Genomic DNA, 18,067 nt, shown 5'->3' on the forward strand with positions numbered 1-18,067 from the left:
TCATTGTATTCTTGTTGTGCTGTAATCTCTGTTTAGGAAAGGAGTGCAATGAAATATATATGTAAGTGTCTGAAAAAAAGTAGAAATACACATACATTACTTATACATATGAGTAAAGTGGGATCTATAGGAAAGATTTATGTCAATAAATCACACACCTCAATAACCTCTGGTTGCTTATGGAAGAAATTATTGACAATATTCACCATATTTAATGAAAAATATAGTAAACCTGATACAAAATAACTACATACATACATTTCACCCATTATTTGAAAACTAACATCAGTGATCCTGCTCGTGGCCTACAGTTCCCATAAGGCACCTGAATCCGCTCCGGATTGCTTCACTTTATTAAAGGCTCGATCCTAAAATAGTTTGTTGTGACATAAAACCAATTCATTTTCATCTTGATTTCCTCTGACATCAGAGCAGGCTGCTGCACCAGCTATCTCGTCTGGGTGGTTATGAATGGAGATATTTACAGAGCACAATCTGTTTAGCAACATCACATCCAAAATATATTTCTGCAACATATCTACACTAAAAATTATGTGCTCTTTTTGACCACATTACTGCACAGATTATGCATTTTATGCCTCTTAGATGTTAAACAAAAATATAAACAGTCCCACAGCTTGTCACTATCTGTGAATGAAAGCTACTTTTTATATCATTTTGCAGAGATGACTCATTCTGGAAGAAAGATGAAGTGAGTTTCTCTCTACTACGACTGTACACATTGATAATTGTACAGAGATGACACTCGTTTGACGGCAAACTGACATCTCTGTAATTAAGCAGCTGCATGAGTTTGACTGTTAGACAATATCATTAATATCGAAACAACCTAAACCAAAACATACAAGGTCGTTGCACTGTGTTCACTAGATACGTTTACATTTCTCCAAATATAAAGTTTTTTTTTTTTTTTTGGAGTGGCGTTGCTGCTGTTTGACTTCATTTTAGAGTCGCTTTTGAAGTTTTGAAGGACGCCTCCAAAAAGTAACAAACACCAGGGATGTCTTCTGGGAAGTTGGCCGGAAGCTCCTGTCTGCTCCTGGGAACAAAGACAAACTCTGGACGACCCTTCAGCAATCTGGGACAAAGAGCACACAAATAAAACATGAATCTAAAAACAATGTAGCGAATTATGTGACACAAGAGGAAACGCAGTGCTCTTCTGAAACTGACGTTTCCTGTCTAAAGCACTTTTTTTTTTTTATGAAACAACCGCTTGTGGAAACAAATGATAGCTAACAGGCATATACATATTTAGGCCGGCTGACAATAAATCGTCTTTTAGTCAGATAATATGTGCTGAAAGATCAGAAAGTGAAGACAACAGTTCCTCGCAGCACCGCCTCACCTGTATGTTGTAGGGCTGATGTTGATTTTTCTGGGTTGGCTGCATGATTCAAACTTGTTAGCCAATGTGACATTGTTTCCAAAAAGGCAGTAGCGGGGCATCTTCACCCCGACAACACCAGCCAGTACTGACCCACTGTGGAGGCCGATACGCATCTATAGGAGAAAAAACGTGCAGAAGACAATGTAATACACATTCATAGTTTTGTTTTCATGCTGTAGTTCCCATAAATGGTTTGTTGGAATTGACTTAAAACATATCAATATGGCTACAAAGGCAGGAAGACCCCTGACCATAACCACGTACAGTTCAGAAATGGTCAGAAAGGCATTAGTTAATGTGTAAAGATAATTCAGCTGCTTTAATTCTAATTTAATGGAAATTATTGAAATTTAGATTTAGAATGCAAGTAGGTCGTCTATAAAACCGCCTCTGAACCATTAAAGTGACACTGTGGAGAGTTTGTCTCCCCCTTCTGGCAGCATGTTTAATTACACAATAAACTGCCCACAGCTCAGCCTGCGGATTAGAGATTAAACTAGCAGCTGAGACTGATGAGATCTGTGGATAATCTAAGAGTCATAACAGCATTTTTTCACAACCATCTCATTAGCATCATGGTATTGATTGATGTGGTAGTTTTTCTGGTTCTGAAAGAAGAGGACAGAAGATTATCTTTCTGCGTTTGATCTATTTTAGACTAATGCAATATTCAAAATACCTATATCTGTGGATGCTCTCATTCATCCAGGTCATAGTCATTTGCAAGAGTTTAAATCGAGGCAACTGGACTCAAGGATTGTTTTTTGAAGACGTTTCGCCACTCCCCTAGAGCAGAACTGAAGATCCTCTTGGAGGAGTGGTGAAACGTCTTCCAAAAACAATCCTTGAGTCTAGTTGCCTCGATTTAAACTCTAAACTCTCAAATAACTGCTTTTTATTAAGTCTTAAATTTAAAACATAAATTGAGGCTGTCAAAGAATAATGGCTATATAAACATGCAATATTCCATCTCTAGTTTTATGACAGCAATAGAGGAGACATAATTAGTTTTTACATCAGAGACAAACTCTTCAGATAAACTCTTTGGAGGAAGTTATATAATCAGACTGAATAAGAAGCATTACAGTAATTAGTGCTTGACCCTCACCTGTATTGCTTCTCCAGTTGGCGTCATAACTTCGTCTGAAAGCTCCATCATCTTCAAAGCCATGAGTGCAATTTGGACAGCGTGTGTCTCGCTCTCCCTGTGTAGCCCACCAGCCACACAATATGCATCACCAATGGTCTCCACCTGAACAGGGAAAGAGAATTTTAATGACAAATACATGTTTTTTTCCAGACGCTTTCTCAGCACTCGTATACCCGAGTCAATTTACTGCACCTAAAATCCCATATTCGGTTCCAGTTTTTAACCTGAAACTATAAAATCAACCATTAAAGAAGCCCTGTGATGTGAAGACAATGAACCTTAAACAGTGTGATGAACGTAAAGTGGATATTCATCACAATCTTTTCAACAGTCTGGCTTAATGTTGCAGTAAAAAGACAAAAGGGTAACAAACGAGAAGTAATAAAACTTAAACAGTAATAGTAATTGATCCCTGGCCATATTTTAAAAGTTCAGAGGGTTTTCTTCTTCTTTTCCTTCTTCTTTGTTTGAGTTAGCCTGGACTAGAGAGTACTCAACAGCTATGTGGCCGAGACGAAGTGAAACTATTTTTAGGCTCATACATGTGGAGTGGAAACAGGGTCCTCAAGGAACCTCTGACTTCCTAGCGTTTTACGAGATATTTGTCAAACATGCTTCTGTCTCTGTTTTGTTTCCATGACACTTTGATTACATTATCCAACCTCCCTGCAGATTAGCAGCCTCTGGCAGACACTAGGGTCGTTCACAGAGTTACTGTCACATTCTGTCTTTTGAACACAAATTGGAGTTTTTTTGTTAAAACCCCATAGTCTCATATCTGCATAGGCGTTTTATCATGTTTCCTCATACGAATTATTTGTCATAAGGAAAGTACACCAGCATTAATTTTTATTAAAGATGTTATTTTTAATCAGTCTTTAATAATCACTCTGATCTGGTGGTTAAATGAATCATTACAAAAAGCTAATTTGGGTGTTTTTAGTGAACTGCAGGCAGCTGTAGATGATTATGAGGAAATGGAGGCCATGTTTACTGAAATATCTTTGATATATCTGATGTTTGAATATTGTCACAATTTGAATGGAGACCAAAGAACAGGACAGTGCTGCATGATTACTAGGGCCAAAAGAATTCACAGAAAATGCCTTTAGTATTATACTACTGATAGAGAACCAAGAAAGAGACTTCACAGCAAGCGAGTGGGCGTGTGACGATGACTTTAACTGCTTCATACTCTTTTCTTTTTGCTTGTAATTGCTTTCCACTCTTTTGTTTATATTGCAGATGCATTTAGAGAAGAAGTACCCCGAGCCTAAACCCAACAAAGCCTGTAAGAGGGCATCTGACAATCTTAAACTGTGAGCTGCATTTGTAAAATGGCAACTATGAACAATGTCTTGGTTCTCCTGCTTTGTCCTGCCACTGCAACATCTGCAGGGCGATGGAGGTTGTGCCCTTTGCAACTCAGCACACCTCCTGCTTCCTAGGTATTTGCTACCTATGTGTTATTTTAATATTTTAAGGGCGTGTAACATGTTGAATCTGACCTAATATTGTACTCTCACACGTTACTGTGAGTACATCTAGTATCACCTGCAGTGAAGTACGAAAGCCTGTGAATGTCTTTGTTTTGTCAAAAAAGTTTGAATATCTATCTAATATTAGGGATTCTGCAAATTCAGCAGGTCATCAAAAGCCAATGTTTAGTGTGGCCCTACAGAAACCTACCTTATACACATCCAGCTCTCCACAGTGGTGGTCGAACCTGGTGTACAGCTCATTGAGCATGGTGATCACTTGCATCGGTGTGCAGAGTGAGCAAACAGCCGTGAAGCCCACAATGTCAGAGAAAAGCATTGTAACTTGGTCGAACTTCTTTGCTTGGACTGTTTCGCCCTGCCACAGCTGCTGAGCCACTGTACCCGGGAAGATCGAAAAGAGGAGGTCCACTGTCTTCTTCTTCTCCTCCTCCAGTGCTTGGTGAGCGTGTTCCAAGGCCGCCTTGGCCTTCCCCAACCGCTTCTTCAATCCGTCCTGTGCTTTGGCCTGTTCACCAACCAGGACTACGTCACGCAGTGCGTTATGAACGGGGATGTCTGAAAGGTACAGGCCCCGACCAGTTAGCTCCTCCAGCTTATCCACACAGGGTGAGCCCAGGAACAAGATGGCGTTTGACTCTGACACGTAAATCATCTGACCTTTAAGGTCCATGAGCTGAAAGAAAAAAACATCAAATCTTCATGTTAGTCTGTATGACAGCATCACTGCTCTAATTGTTTAAATATTTTGTTCAGAAAGTGAAGATTGCTGTGCAGGCCACATTTTGCATTCTCTGCAGCAGGATGTGGCTGCATGTTTTCCCACAGCTGACAGTGTCAGCTGTGCTTTTAATAATATACAATGTTCAGAGATGTAAACATTTGAAAATAAAAAAGTAAACATTTATGTTCAGTTGAACAGAAATTAAAAAAAGGAAAAGCCCATGTACTTTTATGGTGTTTTCATTATTAGTCGTCATGCTAACAGTACAGCGCTGGCAGTTGACTGTTGTTACGATTGACTCACGCACTGAGGGTGAATCCTACATCTCTTGGACTTACCTAGAAGTACATATAAACACCTCAGGCTAAGATGTAAGTGTGCCAATATGAGAGGCCTTATATGAAAACAAGCTTTGTTATCTTAATATAATAGATAATAAATGTGATCCTGAGGTATTTACATGAATACAACTTGTGTTACTTAAGTCTGTGTCACATAATTTTACTCATCTGCGAGGATGCATCAGTTCATGTGACATGTGCAGAAAACTACACAGACTTCAAGAAAAGAACAGAATACTCAACCCTCCATGCATGTAATATTAACTCAGTAGTGTTCACAGCTGTCTGGGTCTCCAAGGGAGTATAATCTTACCTTCTGAGACCCTTGTACAAAGCTGATGATGATGAAGTACTTTGAAACTAACATAATTGTTGTTAAACATATCACTTCCACTGACATTTTAGTCATGTTTGTGCATAATGTCTGTCAGTAACACATCATCCACCCCAGATGGAAGACACTGAGACATTTGCTTGCTCACCCACTCGCTGATTTCTACCTGCTTTAATTGGACTCTGTTCATTTTATTAACTGTAACTCTAACACTGGAAGACAAGTGTTATATTAAGTGGAGGATCTCTGACTGAATGTCATTAGTCATTATAGCACTGTCACGTTTACTCACTGATACTTTCTTTTTTTTTCCTTGTCAGGGCGACCGATTTCTGCTGTGCACCCTTACAGAAATAGCACGAGCGTAGCTGTGCCTTTGATGGATAAAATGGTTTGACATTTGCTTCTGATCTCCGCTGGGGGTATAATGTTGATCTCTACCTCAGGCCAAGAGCGTCCAAGTACACCACTAATAAGCTTGACTGCTTATAAACAGATCCATTTTCTCTCTCTATTTTACGCTATTTAATATTGAGATAATGATGGGAAAACCTCTTTTGCCTCATTAGTCACATGTTATCTCACAATTATGCGGACATACCTTCCCTGTGCTATCTGTGGAGACTCCATGCTTGATCCGAATGATAAACTGTGCATTTAGCATGGTCAGAATACCCTGAAAGGTGCATTTGATCTGGGGGGAGACAATAGAGAAGTGTTCTTGGAAGGTAGCAGGCCGTCTCAGTCCGTCTTTCCTGGTCAGTCTCTTCCTGAGGCCATGTCCGATTTGTACCAGAATCAGGTCCTGGTCCAATATCAGATGGAAAGGGAAGATGGTGGAGAACAGAGAGGTAGGAAGAGTCCCAGCTGACGTAGCCCGCAGTGGACTTGGGCTCAGAGTTCTTGCATCCTTAACCACAACTGTGTACAGAAGACTAGGTTGCGGACTGGACTGCAAAATGCTGTCTTTAGCATTGAGGGGGTCCTTCAGCACATCCACAGTGGTGTGGTACAGCAGACGGGCAGCAGCTCTGATGACTCCAGGGAAAAAGAGCTCAGTGGTCGAGCAAGGGTTGAAGAAATAGACAGTAAGCAGACCCGGATCCTTGTCTAAGCACAGCACCGAAGGTTCGTTTACACAATCCTCTCTATCCGGGTTGGGTGGCATGCTGCTCTGTTTCAACAAGACGTTGAAGCTGTTGAGGAAATCATGGAGAGCTCCCCCCACCACTCTCAAAATGTGCCTGTCCTCCTCGTAACACATGTTGAAGATCTCCTCGCCTAGAGCAATTTTTAAATCATCCATTGGTATTTCTGTGGGACACATGAAGGGAAACAGGTAAAGATTTGTTTTACAACCTAAAGCCTTTTACATAGAATTACTGTTACCTGTTTTGGCTGAGTAAATATTCATCATCTCCACTAAATGCTCTGGTTCATCACTGCAGCTCTGACAGCAAATCACTGGACTGGAAAATCAACAAATATGGTAAGTGAGACACACGAGTGCTCAGACACCCCACAGCATCAAGCCTGAGGCCTCAATTGAAGCCCATTCTCACCAGTGATTAATCACCAAATATGCTCACTTTGTCAGAAAATAATAAAGACTGGCCATGGTGACATTTTCCTGTGTGTTGCTTTGTCTGACCAACAGGCCAAAAAGCAGCACATTCAACACATCAGAGGCTGCAGATGCTGGAAACATTTTCCATCCATGTCAGGCTGTGACTTTGCTGAACAAAACAAACAGAATGTGTTGCTGCCTGAGTGCCATTTTCTACAGCGATGTGTCTTTCACCAGATTTGTAAGGGATTTCTCTGTTTTTCCCCAGGTATCCATAGCAGCCTGAGTCTGTGTCACGCCTCATTGTTGTTATTATTGTTAGTATCAGTCTGCTAGTGAGAGTGACAGGATGAGTTTGCGTGGCATAGGTAAAACAGAGGTCCAAATAAGGCATCTTGGCATCATTATTTTTATTATAGGAATACATGCTGTGGTAGGATAGACCTATAATTTGCAGCAGCAGCAGTTGTAATTGCAGCTGTTAGTCTGGGAGGAGTAGTGTTGTTACTGATGTCTCTGTGGTAGCTGTATAAAAAAAAAAGGCAAGTTACCTTTCAGCGTCCCTGCTGTGATCTGACAGTGTCATCATTTGTAGGAGAGCAGTATGCAGCCGCTGGAACTGTAGCACAAAGTGTCCAGCAAGTTAAAGGTCATCGTGTGGCAAGACTAAAGGACTAAAGTGGCTTTAATTACGGAGGATAAAGAAAGCAGGATTTCATTATCTCATGTGATAAACAGGCGTTGTGCCTCTGGCAGACAGCACTGAAGATGGCATTAATATGTTTTGAAAACACTTTGCAGCGTTGATATGAGAGATAATAATATTATTATTAATAATGATAAATGCATTTTTCTAAACTCACCTCAGGACATGCCAGTTTTCGGATGCTCTCCCCAAGTGTATGCAGGTTAACTTTGGCTCTGCTTGTCTTCTGCCGAGGAAGATCCTCACCTATTTTTCCATGCACGTCCTTTGAAATGGGCAATAAATCCGCGGCGTCAGTGGAGCGCTCCTCAAAGTCTCCGAGCTCATTATTTTTGGCGCTGCTGGAGAATGGGCACTCTCCGGATATCTTCAGTTCTTTCAGCTTGGCGCAGAACATCTTTCCCGCTGCTATCTCCAGGCTCCTCTCTTCTTATCTAATTTCGGAGGGAGACAGTTGTGGTCGAGCAGCTGCGGTCTCTGGGAGGAATTCCATCATCTGCTGCGCTTTATCCAGGATTTACCTTTACCCTGCTCGCAGCCTCGCTGATTCAAATGATCAGCACCAGAGCCGGAGACCACATCCAATATTCATTGAAAACTGCATGGGCAAATGATGGCAAGAAACTATCATTACCAAAAGCCAATGAGAACCTAGAGAAAAAAGAGCAGTAGGCCAATCCATGCGCAAGTGGGGCTGGTGTAGCTGAACGACCTATCAGCAATGAGAAATTATTTCCAGGCGACTCCTCGCATGCAATGGACTTTTTATTTAGACCAACGTCTGGTCTGGAAACCGTCATCAGAACCTGACACGACTCCGTTCTCCTTCTCAATGCTGAGTGCATGTTATTGTAGAATTATTTTACATTTTTTAAACATTTTTATTACAAATTTTATATACTATACTGCCTGCGTCTCTCTCTCACACACACACACACACTTACACACATATAGCCCCCTTGCACCTCCATACCCTCATGAAATACATAATTGATTAAAGTAAGGTTCCTCCCTTTGATGCAGACTTTTCAGTTTCCTGCTGTTCCTTCAGCCAATCAGTGTTTTTTTTCTCACCTAACTTGTCTGAGACATGACAATTCTTAATACATAAAATAGTTTTTGTTGGATATAATTAGTTAGCTGGGATCACTGTGTAGGATTGCAGCTAATTACATAAATGAACTGTGTTGTTAAACATTCAAATATATCCTCTTTTTGTCCCACACAGACACTGGGAAAATGAGACCCAACATGTTTTTTTTGTATTTTTCCTTTAAATCTATGTTAAAGGCGACCCTCACATTAAGCACTGCCTGCTCACTCTGTTTACAAGTTGTATAAATCCTTTTGTGGCACTCGATGCACGCGATCTGACAAATGCCACTTGATTTAACATCAGCAGCCTTGCCTTTTGAGCCTGCCTTATAGATCATTATTTGTATTCAACCAACTTCACCTTGTCATGGTTAAATTTCGTATAATTACCAAAACACACACACACACACACACACACACACACACACACACACACACACACACACACATTAACATTACAGTATCACACAGCCAAGGAATTCAATCGTTTTACACAGAATATTGACATAAACTAAAAACAGCAGATTGCAGAATGCCCCGACCACAAACGCACATACATAGCACACCGATTATGATGGAATGATTAGGGTTAAAGACACCAGCCCATTAGCAATAAACAACAGGTCATAAACAGATAACACAGCATCAGGCTATTTGTAGGCTATGCAAAGCAGTTAAATTGTCAGGAGTCTACAGTGTTTGAAGTATATCCATTTAAATGAAAAATAATTGTGGTTAAAGGTCCAGGTAATTGGCTAATAAACACTAATAATTTATGAATAATTTCTTTTAATAGTAATTTTAAATCATGCCGCTTTACCATCTTTGACCAAGAAGTTAGGGAATTCATTTTCAGGAGCAAAATCCGAAGTGGATTTAATGATTTTCCAGAACTTTTTTGGGTCATTCAAGCTTTTAGTTGTCTTAGAAAGAAAGAAGTTGGATTTTGCTGTTTTGATGAAAGAGGTACATTTATTTCTTAGCTGACGAAACCTTAGCCAGTCAGCTTTGGATTTACTTTTCCTAGCTCTGGACCAAGCAGCATCCCTATCTTTAAGAAGACTTCCAATTTCAGGTGAAAACCAGGGAATTTTACGGCTTTTTACTCTGAATTTTCTAAAAGGTGCATGTTTGTTAATAAGTCTTAAAAACTCATCATAAAATAACTCATCATTCATGTGTTTCATGTGCTTCCTGTAGCTAAATTTCCTGTAGCTAAATTTGCCTTAGTGTTTGTGTGGTGTATATTATGAATCATAGCATCGGGATTTTGCTGATTTGTTTGCTCTGCAAAAAGCCAGCCTGTCCTAAGAATACTTATTTTATATCAAATATTTATATTTTACCAGCTTGTATTGGCTGATTGTTTCTGGAACATGCTTTAAAATCTTCGGCTGACAAAGACATATGACTTAAAACATATATTATTAGCACAAGAGAGTATACAGGTTAATTGCATCACATGTTTTATTTGAGTCTGTTTCATTTATAAAACTTCATGGCAAAAAAAATAGATTGTATTGGCCATGGAGAGGCTGCAGCTCTGCACGTTGTCCTTGTTTGGTCTGAAAAGAGCAATTCCACTGTCTAACATTATAAATCAATTTGAGGGTTTAAATAATGAACAGTATTGTCACATGGGAGTTTTCTTGCAGAGTAACTCTATTATATAACACCAATCTTATGTTGGCTGTCTTTCAACAACAAGCCCAAGGATGTTGCTAAACTGTGGGTTTATGGGTTAGAGATTAAAGAGAGAAATCTTTTACGAGGCTACAGGGTGGCCACAGCAGTCTGAGCTGTTCTTTTAAAAAAAAAAATTCACGTTTTTTTATGAGTGACTCTTTTATTGTAAATCTTGATTAATGATAAGGGACTTGTAGTTGTATTTGATTGGCAAACATTTGAGTTTCTACTTTTTTCTGGTGTTTAGGGTTAGTAAAAAAAAAGTAAAAAAAACTCTGAAAGACCCTATTTACCAGTTTGTCTCTCTCAAACGACTACCTCTTCAAAAAGAAGAAGCTCATTTCCACCATTTTTGACAGTGATAGTGATGTCACTGCTGTTATGAACCCTTTTTGGAGGTCTCATGCTGACTAACTGCTTGCTGACAACACATTTTTTGATCCGTTTTTCCTGTAAATGCTGGCCAAGGACAAGAATGAAGGAGCACTTCATGGACACACTTGAGATTTTTGCCAAATGAACGAAAACAAACATGCTCATGTGTTTTTCTTCTTACAGGCCTGAAATACGATTGGAAGGTGGCATCTTAAGGAAGACCTTACAGGTTATCCTCAGGGTTTTTAGTGACCCAGCTGCTGCTGCTGCTGCTGCTGCTGCTGAGGTGACAGCTGTTGTTGCTTCATGGCACCAGGACCCAGAGAAGACAGCACCAGCTGGACTGAAAGAAACTATCTACAACATGGACCTCCTGATTTGCGACAAGGTGAGACAAGTTGCAGGACACATCAGTCTTAGTAGTTGTAGTAATAGTAGCCTTGGTTTCAGTGTGTGGAATCTTTAGTGGTGAAGAGTTTAGCTCAGTTCAAACTGAAGGAGAAGGCAGCATCATCTAAAGCAGGAAACAGCAGGCAGGACTGATTTGTTCTGGGAAGCAGAAAATGATTAAAATGTATTTATCAGATGCTTTAATATCACTGATGATGCAGAGAAATAAGTGAGCAAACACCATAATCAGAACAGAGCCCAGGTTGATCCCTATATCAGGCCAGCTGCTGTGCTAACAATGCTAACAGGCTGGTCTGCAGTCAAATAGTGAGTACCGGTAGCTTACAAGGTTAAATCAGCAAGCGTTCATCTAAGCTACAAAATGTTTGAATTTAAAATTATGACTTGAATGAAGGCATTTAGTATAAAGACATTCATTTCATGACTATAACGCTACCTCCCTGCTGCTGTTCATAATGCACTAATCATGTTTACCAGTTTCTTTTCTTAATTTCATCATTGTGGACATCAAGTGGACATAATGTTTCTTCTCTGCTCTCTCCTTCTCCTTCTCTCTCAGAGGTTGTCTGAGGGTGAACCTATTAGCGGTGGAGAATGGCTGGGTACCAGCGTGCAGACCTCATGCCTCAGTAGCAGGCCATTGATGTGAAGCTAAGGTCATTTCATATCCAGAGGCAAAAGATGTGGAGTCTGCATTGTTCACATGGAGCGCCCTGTTCCAGTTTTTACTGTTAATTACCCAGCAAGAGATCTTATTATTCAACACAGAACACCAACAGCAAGCATGCTGTGTGAAGCACAGACTCGCCCTTTTGTTATGCAGATGACAGATTTTTATTTTAACTTGAAGTTTAATACTATCTTATTTGAAGATAATTAAATTGATTACCTATAAAGTATAATATTTTATTTTATTACTAAAAAACAACAAACATTGTGCACACTTATTCCCGAAAGCAGGCAGCTACAATGACTGTATATAATCAAAGTACACTTCTTTCATTAGCATGTCACATCTGTCACCCAGACAACAGAATCCAAAGATAAACTTTGCTTGTGGCCATGTGATGAATGTGCACTTGCAATGTGAGTTTCCATAGTGCCTGCCATACATTCTGCTCACTGTATACACTCTCTCCGAGATCTCTATTCTCTGTTTATGATGTTGACAGAGATACCTAATCTCATCACAAATCAAACTCAGCGTTTTGAGTCTGCAGGATAAGAAAGAATAGAGGACATCAGACTCAATCCATGTACATATTTTGGCTGCACTCGTGGGTATTTTTAGAGCTGATTGTGACTTTTATGCACCTTTATTACTTGTAGCTGTGCTGATGTCCAGTAGATCTTTTAAGTACAGATGTTATTTTTTCATTAATGAAAAAAGCAGTGCTTATATAACAGTGCTACACAGTGCAGCTATATGTTATCTTTATATTCATAACAACAACAATCCAGTAATGTATATGCCTGTTAAGTGTGTTTATTCATTTTCCTGACAGTTTGCTACATTTGATTGTGGATGTTTGTATAAGGGAAACCATTTCAGCTGCTTTTCCTGCTAATACTAACAAACCCTTAAAGATTTTGTCCAGAAGCTTTGTTGGGACAAAACATCACCGACCTGAACTCCGCTTCCTGTCATGTGACATTACAACCACAAAGGTCAGAGTTACATTCACAGAAAAAAAAACAGAAAAAGCTGAAAATCCAGTGTATCTGATTCATCTGCCTTCATGTTTTTTTCTTGTGCTACACATAATAGAAGCTCTTACTCGTACATACACAACAACAAATGTCTCTAATCGTGTCTGCTCAGCCTGCTTGGCCTAGCATGTATGCTACATGACCCCTGAGGCAACCTAGCAATGCACCAAGAGACACATTTCAGATTTCTTGTGTAATAAATTGAGAATTAACTGAGAATTTTCTAAGAATATCAATATAAAATTTATTTATTTTTTAAATCTAGAAAATTTCTAGAAAAGTAATTTAAAAAAAGTCTAAATAACAAAAACATGGATGAATAATATGATGCATGTTGTCAGATGTTGCATAAGAAGGGTGACATGAGCATTGAAGCTAGGATAATTAGATATAATATGCCTCATTCAGTCAGCTGAACCAGCATCAGACTAGAAGAGCCATGACAGACGAGAAGAGCCAATGCTCTCTTCTTATGTATTCTTGAAGTGAAGTGTACGCAAAGGCTTTTTGATGACTACCGTGGTCTTTATTGTCAGGACAGGAGAGGTAGTCCATGCTAAGTACTCTCAGTTGACGTCGTTTATCTGCATAGGATATGTAGCTTATTTATTTCACTGGCGAGGTATACCTCCACAGTATAACCCAAAATTACGAGTGTCTATGAACACAACATGAGTAGGCGGGGCCATTTTGGCCCAATAGGAAACCGTATCCAGAGACACGTTGCCCATTCTCCACAGCAGACATGTCAGCCTCCAGTGCCTGAGAACAGCAGATAAATTTGTGATTATAGTGCCACATTCAACTCCACAATGGTAGGTTTAGTAACAAATAGTTAAACGAAACGTTCAGATGTCTTCGTGCTTTGCTTTGTATGATAATCTGCCTGTGGCGACATTCACAGCGGCGATGTATTCACTTCCTGACTGGCAAATAGTCAAAACCCAAAACAGTGTTTACAAACGAGTACATGTTGGTCTCTGACTGAGCACTGATCTGCTTTGTGTTTTCTAGGTTGTTGTTGACAGTGACACGGCTACCATGTTTCGTGTCAAGGGAGCATTGGAGCTGAAATGTCAGCTGGACAGTACAGACGGTGCGGTCACGGACGTTTTCTTTTCTATTATAGATAAATTGTTTTGTTTGGTTTAATTGGGTATCAGAAGCAGATTAGATCAAGTAGCTTGCATTGAGTGTCTTCTGTGATTTCACTGTACTTAGCTGTGCCTCTCTCTTAAAAGTTATTAATCCAGTAATTCCTATATATATATTCTATAGATAGTAATAATATGTAACAGTGTTTTCATGTTTTTACAGCACTGCTGATGCAAAAGGTCATCTCAAGACAGTTTGAGACCCTCCGATCTCAGGTGAAGTCTGAGTCCTGTGTTCTAGCACTCTGTGATGGTCCTGTTTTTATCTGGCCAAACAAATCTGTCCATGCCTCACCTGAAGAAATATCCCCAAACACACTGTGTGAAGATCTTCAGCAGTGGACACAGTAAGTCCTCTGTTTCTTACATGAAGGCCTCAGCTTTATTTTCTGCAGAACGTTTCTTCTCAACAATTTCCCCTAAAACAGGTGTTTTATAAAATGCTGAACTTGTTTCTTTCTGTCAAACCCTGAACAAGCAGAGGAGGCATCCAGCTCTTAAGCAACTTTTATGTCTGCCACAGACCCCTAGAAAACCTGAGGTCTACCACTTCTGGAACTTATTTATTATTTATTTGTTTATCAGTTTGCTTTGGGGAGTGTTGTTACATAACTGCATTGTTTTCTTTGTTTTATCGTCTCTGTGTAAATCCTTTTTAGGTTATGTCTATTTTATATTCTGTTTTATATTCGGAAAAAAAATATTTTAAATGAGTTTCTTGTTAGGCCTGAGTTCTTAATCATAGTTTTTATGCACTGTATTTCAGGACAGATGAACAGGAGAGTATCGGCAAAAGATCTGCAAAAAAGAAAAGCAAAAAGAATGTGTCAGCGGTAAGACATACAATTTTTTTATGTTTTAGCTTTTTGTACAGTCTGTACAGTCTGTCTTTTTAGCACAAGCACCAATTTGCAAATAAAACACACCCCAGATGGGACTCGAACCCACAATCCCTGGCTTAGGAGGCCAGTGCCTTATCCATTAGGCCACTGGGGCAGCTGTGGATGTGTTTTCGTTTTTTATTTCTCTGTGTGGCACTATTGTGCGTTGTCCCTATGGACACAGACAGTGGTGTTTGTGTGAGACCCTTTGTGATGGTGTACATCGTTGTCACACTGATGACTGTTAGTCTGGTAGATACAGTGTTCATTTGGGAAAGTGTGTGGGTTAGTGTATTAACTAATAGGTAAAGCAATGTTTTTTGTGTATGTGGTATTTTTTGTGGTGTTTGTGTGTTCTTATGCTTAAATGTAAATACACACTTTAGAGCATCGTAAACCTTCGCCTGATGGTGGAGGTGACAAAGCCGGGCCCTCTCTCAGCCCCAGTCCTCAACAAAATCATCCAAAAATCCCACTTCCTGTCTACAACTCTGCCCATAGACTGTGTTGTCTGTACTAGCAACACTGACACAGTCAAAGAGTAAGTCTGTAAATCAGCCTAACACCGTTAATACTTCCCCTAGCTTGTTTCTCACTATGTATCATGTTTTCCCGTGTCGTTGCAGTGCTTGTGAGCGTCTGCTGGAGGCACTAACTCACCAGCTGCTTGAGATGGAGAAAGTGACGTTGCAGTACATGAAGGAGACAACACTGCTTGTCCCTGAACCGCTCCATTTTCTTCTTCCAGACCCAAAAGGACTAGTGACGGTGGTTTATCCAGCAGGAGTTCCTGACAGCCAACTAGAGACGCAGCGGAAAGTAAGAACCACAAACTGAACATCTTTAAAATCCTGGATTTAATGAGCTTAATGATGAGGCAAGCAGCTGTTTGCAGTTTTATTGCTCAAACGACTCATTTTACATAAGCTGTTGTTGCATGAGCAGGAGCTGCATCAGCAGTTTGAGCTGCCAGATGACCGGCCTTACTTCAGAAGAGCCAATGCGTACCACTTTCCCAATGAGCCCTACAAAGACGGCTACCTCCGAAACCCTCATATCACCCTCACACATCCCACACTGGACAATGGAAAGGTATGACTAGTTACAATGTCTTTATCCTCTGTTAAAACATAGAAAATGAAGGAATTAACCATGGATGTGTGTTTTTTCAAGCTGTACTTAGTCCAGGGGATCTACAGCTATCACCACTACATGCAGGACCGTGTAGATGACAATGGATGGGGCTGCGCTTATCGCTCCCTGCAGACCATCTGCTCCTGGTTTCAGCAGCAAGGATATGTAGAGCGGTCTGTACCCACTCACAAAGAGATCCAGCAGGTCACAGCTCTCTGTAAATATGATCCCAATACGACAGAGTCTGCATTTTAGCTGTGTACTAAGATGTCTGTTTGGTTTGTGTTGTTTTCCAGGCTTTAGTGGATGTTGGAGACAAGCAGGCGTCCTTTGTGGGTTCACGTCAGTGGATTGGATCCATAGAGGTCCAGGCTGTTCTGAACCAGCTGCTTGGAATCACTTCTAAGATCATGTTTGTGAGGTGTGATTACATTCCAACAGCCGCACTGCATGCTGTGACTGAGCACTGTATACTTATGTGGCTGATTTGACCTAATCTGACATTAATCTAACATCCTAATACATCTGTTCTTTAGTCAGGGATCTGAGTTGGCATGTAAAGGCAGAGAACTGGCCAACCACTTCCTTACTGAAGGAACCCCGATCATGATCGGTAAGCTAAAGTTTAAAACTTTAAAGTCAACCCCTTACAGACATTTAAACAGAATTGACCAGAGCACCATATGCATTTTTAGTGATGCTCCTTTTAAAAAATAATGATAAAGGATATCTTGTGTCTAAAGTGTCAATAATATTACTATTATTAATCCAAGTTGCATTTCATATTGATTATGGTGAAAGAGTAAATCTAGAATGTTCTCTGTGTTGCAGGCGGGGGTGTTTTAGCTCACACTATCCTGGGCGTCGCGTGGAGTGAGACCACCGGCCAGATCCGCTACCTCATCCTAGACCCTCATTACACAGGAGCAGAGGATTTACAGATTATCACAGACAAGGTAACTACTGCAAGCATCTACAGCAGCTGCCTGTTCTACCATACAACAGGTTTTTATGTGCAGTGCTGACCTTGGTGTGGATGTTGTCTTTTCAGGGCTGGTGTGGGTGGAAAGGACCTGAGTTCTGGGATCAAACTGCGTATTATAATCTGTGTCTGCCTCAGAGGCCGAAGATCATCTGAGCTCTCACAGCCAAATTACTAAACTTAAGAAATGATGATACATTTTGATCAGCTCTTCAGTCTACATCAGTTATTCTCTTGCATATACCTTTTGTCCATGGCATTGGTTAATACAACAGTGAGTGGTGAAACATGTTCAATGTGTACATTTTATTTTGAGTACTAATACAGAGTGTTGGTGCTAATATGCATGCTAGAGGGGTTTGGAAAATTTAGATTTAAATTTTTCTGATGTTTTTATGAACAATAATTATTGGTGGTAGGACCGTCATATAACACAGCACTAAATATCCACGGTGCCAGTGTCTTGTATTCATTAGTAAATATCTGGCCTGCAGCAGAAGTGGAGAAAATATGCACTTTGTAATTTATGGGTTTACTAGTGAATACATTACAGTGACATTATACTATTATCCTCTATTATGCTCTAGGAAACATTGAAATGATGCCCATTGGTCCTAATCTGGAAGGATGCAGCTTGATACGCTGCACTGATCATTCAGCTATTTTGGGCAACAACAAAAAAAACAGTAATTTCCTGTAATTGAGCTTCAGCTGTGACAGTCAAATAGATGGTTCTCTCTCCAGCAGATAAAGAAATGTAAATTTCATCTAAACATCTTGTACTGATAGGTCATTTAGCAGCTTTATCACACATGCAGCTGTTTTCATGCCCTATTCATGATTTCTTATCCATGGGTTAGTTGTGTATGCATATAAGACCCCCTATTCAATCGTCATGTCAACCATC

At 40.1% G+C, this 18,067-nt stretch overlaps 2 protein-coding genes and 1 non-coding gene across 4 annotated transcripts; 1 reads left to right on the plus strand and 2 right to left on the minus strand.

Annotated features, from left to right (window-relative positions):
• Positions 1 to 125: 125 nt before the first annotated feature.
• Positions 126 to 8,351, minus strand: gucy1a1 (guanylate cyclase 1 soluble subunit alpha 1). 2 transcript variants are annotated; one of them, XM_028414036.1, is made up of 8 exons: positions 7,890 to 8,351; positions 7,578 to 7,645; positions 6,849 to 6,928; positions 6,061 to 6,773; positions 4,251 to 4,736; positions 2,520 to 2,663; positions 1,370 to 1,524; positions 126 to 1,099 (listed from the first exon to the last, which is right to left on the minus strand). In XM_028414036.1, the coding sequence occupies exons 1-8, from the start codon at positions 8,127 to 8,129 to the stop codon at positions 961 to 963; spliced, it is 2,025 nt and encodes a 674-aa protein (XP_028269837.1). In that variant the 5' UTR covers positions 8,130 to 8,351; the 3' UTR covers positions 126 to 960. The 2 variants fall into 2 exon arrangements, with proteins under 2 accessions (XP_028269837.1, XP_028269845.1); XM_028414044.1 differs by lacking the exon at positions 7,578 to 7,645 and having other exon boundaries at positions 7,890 to 8,007.
• A 5,359-nt stretch (positions 8,352 to 13,710) lies between these two features.
• Positions 13,711 to 17,452, plus strand: ufsp2 (ufm1-specific peptidase 2). Its single transcript, XM_028407898.1, has 12 exons — positions 13,711 to 13,824; positions 14,024 to 14,105; positions 14,327 to 14,510; positions 14,930 to 14,996; positions 15,431 to 15,585; positions 15,671 to 15,863; positions 15,990 to 16,136; positions 16,218 to 16,382; positions 16,475 to 16,599; positions 16,715 to 16,791; positions 17,010 to 17,134; positions 17,230 to 17,452. Exons 1-12 carry the CDS (start codon positions 13,822 to 13,824, stop codon positions 17,314 to 17,316), a joined length of 1,410 nt encoding a protein of 469 aa, XP_028263699.1. The 5' UTR covers positions 13,711 to 13,821; the 3' UTR covers positions 17,317 to 17,452.
• On the minus strand, positions 15,087 to 15,159 carry trnar-ccu (transfer RNA arginine (anticodon CCU)). The gene has a single exon. It is a non-coding gene; the product is annotated as a tRNA-Arg (tRNA).
• Positions 17,453 to 18,067: the final 615 nt, after the last annotated feature.

The sequence above is a fragment of the Parambassis ranga genome, chromosome 1 (assembly GCF_900634625.1).
Source record: "Parambassis ranga chromosome 1, fParRan2.1, whole genome shotgun sequence".
Classification (NCBI taxonomy): Eukaryota; Metazoa; Chordata; class Actinopteri; family Ambassidae; genus Parambassis; species Parambassis ranga.

Coding starts and splice junctions, on each gene's coding strand:
- gucy1a1 (XM_028414036.1), bottom strand. CDS start 8,129: ATGTTCTGCGCCAAGCTGAAAGAACTGAAGATATCCGGAGAGTGCCCA. Junction 4,737..6,060: donor CCACAGATAGCACAGGGAAG/GTATGTCCGCAT, acceptor TTTTTCTTTCAG/CTCATGGACCTTAAAGGTCA. Junction 1,100..1,369: donor ATCAGCCCTACAACATACAG/GTGAGGCGGTGC, acceptor TCTTTGTCCCAG/ATTGCTGAAGGGTCGTCCAG.
- ufsp2 (XM_028407898.1), top strand. Junction 14,511..14,929: donor GATCTTCAGCAGTGGACACA/GTAAGTCCTCTG, acceptor ACTGTATTTCAG/GACAGATGAACAGGAGAGTA. Junction 16,792..17,009: donor AGGAACCCCGATCATGATCG/GTAAGCTAAAGT, acceptor TCTGTGTTGCAG/GCGGGGGTGTTTTAGCTCAC.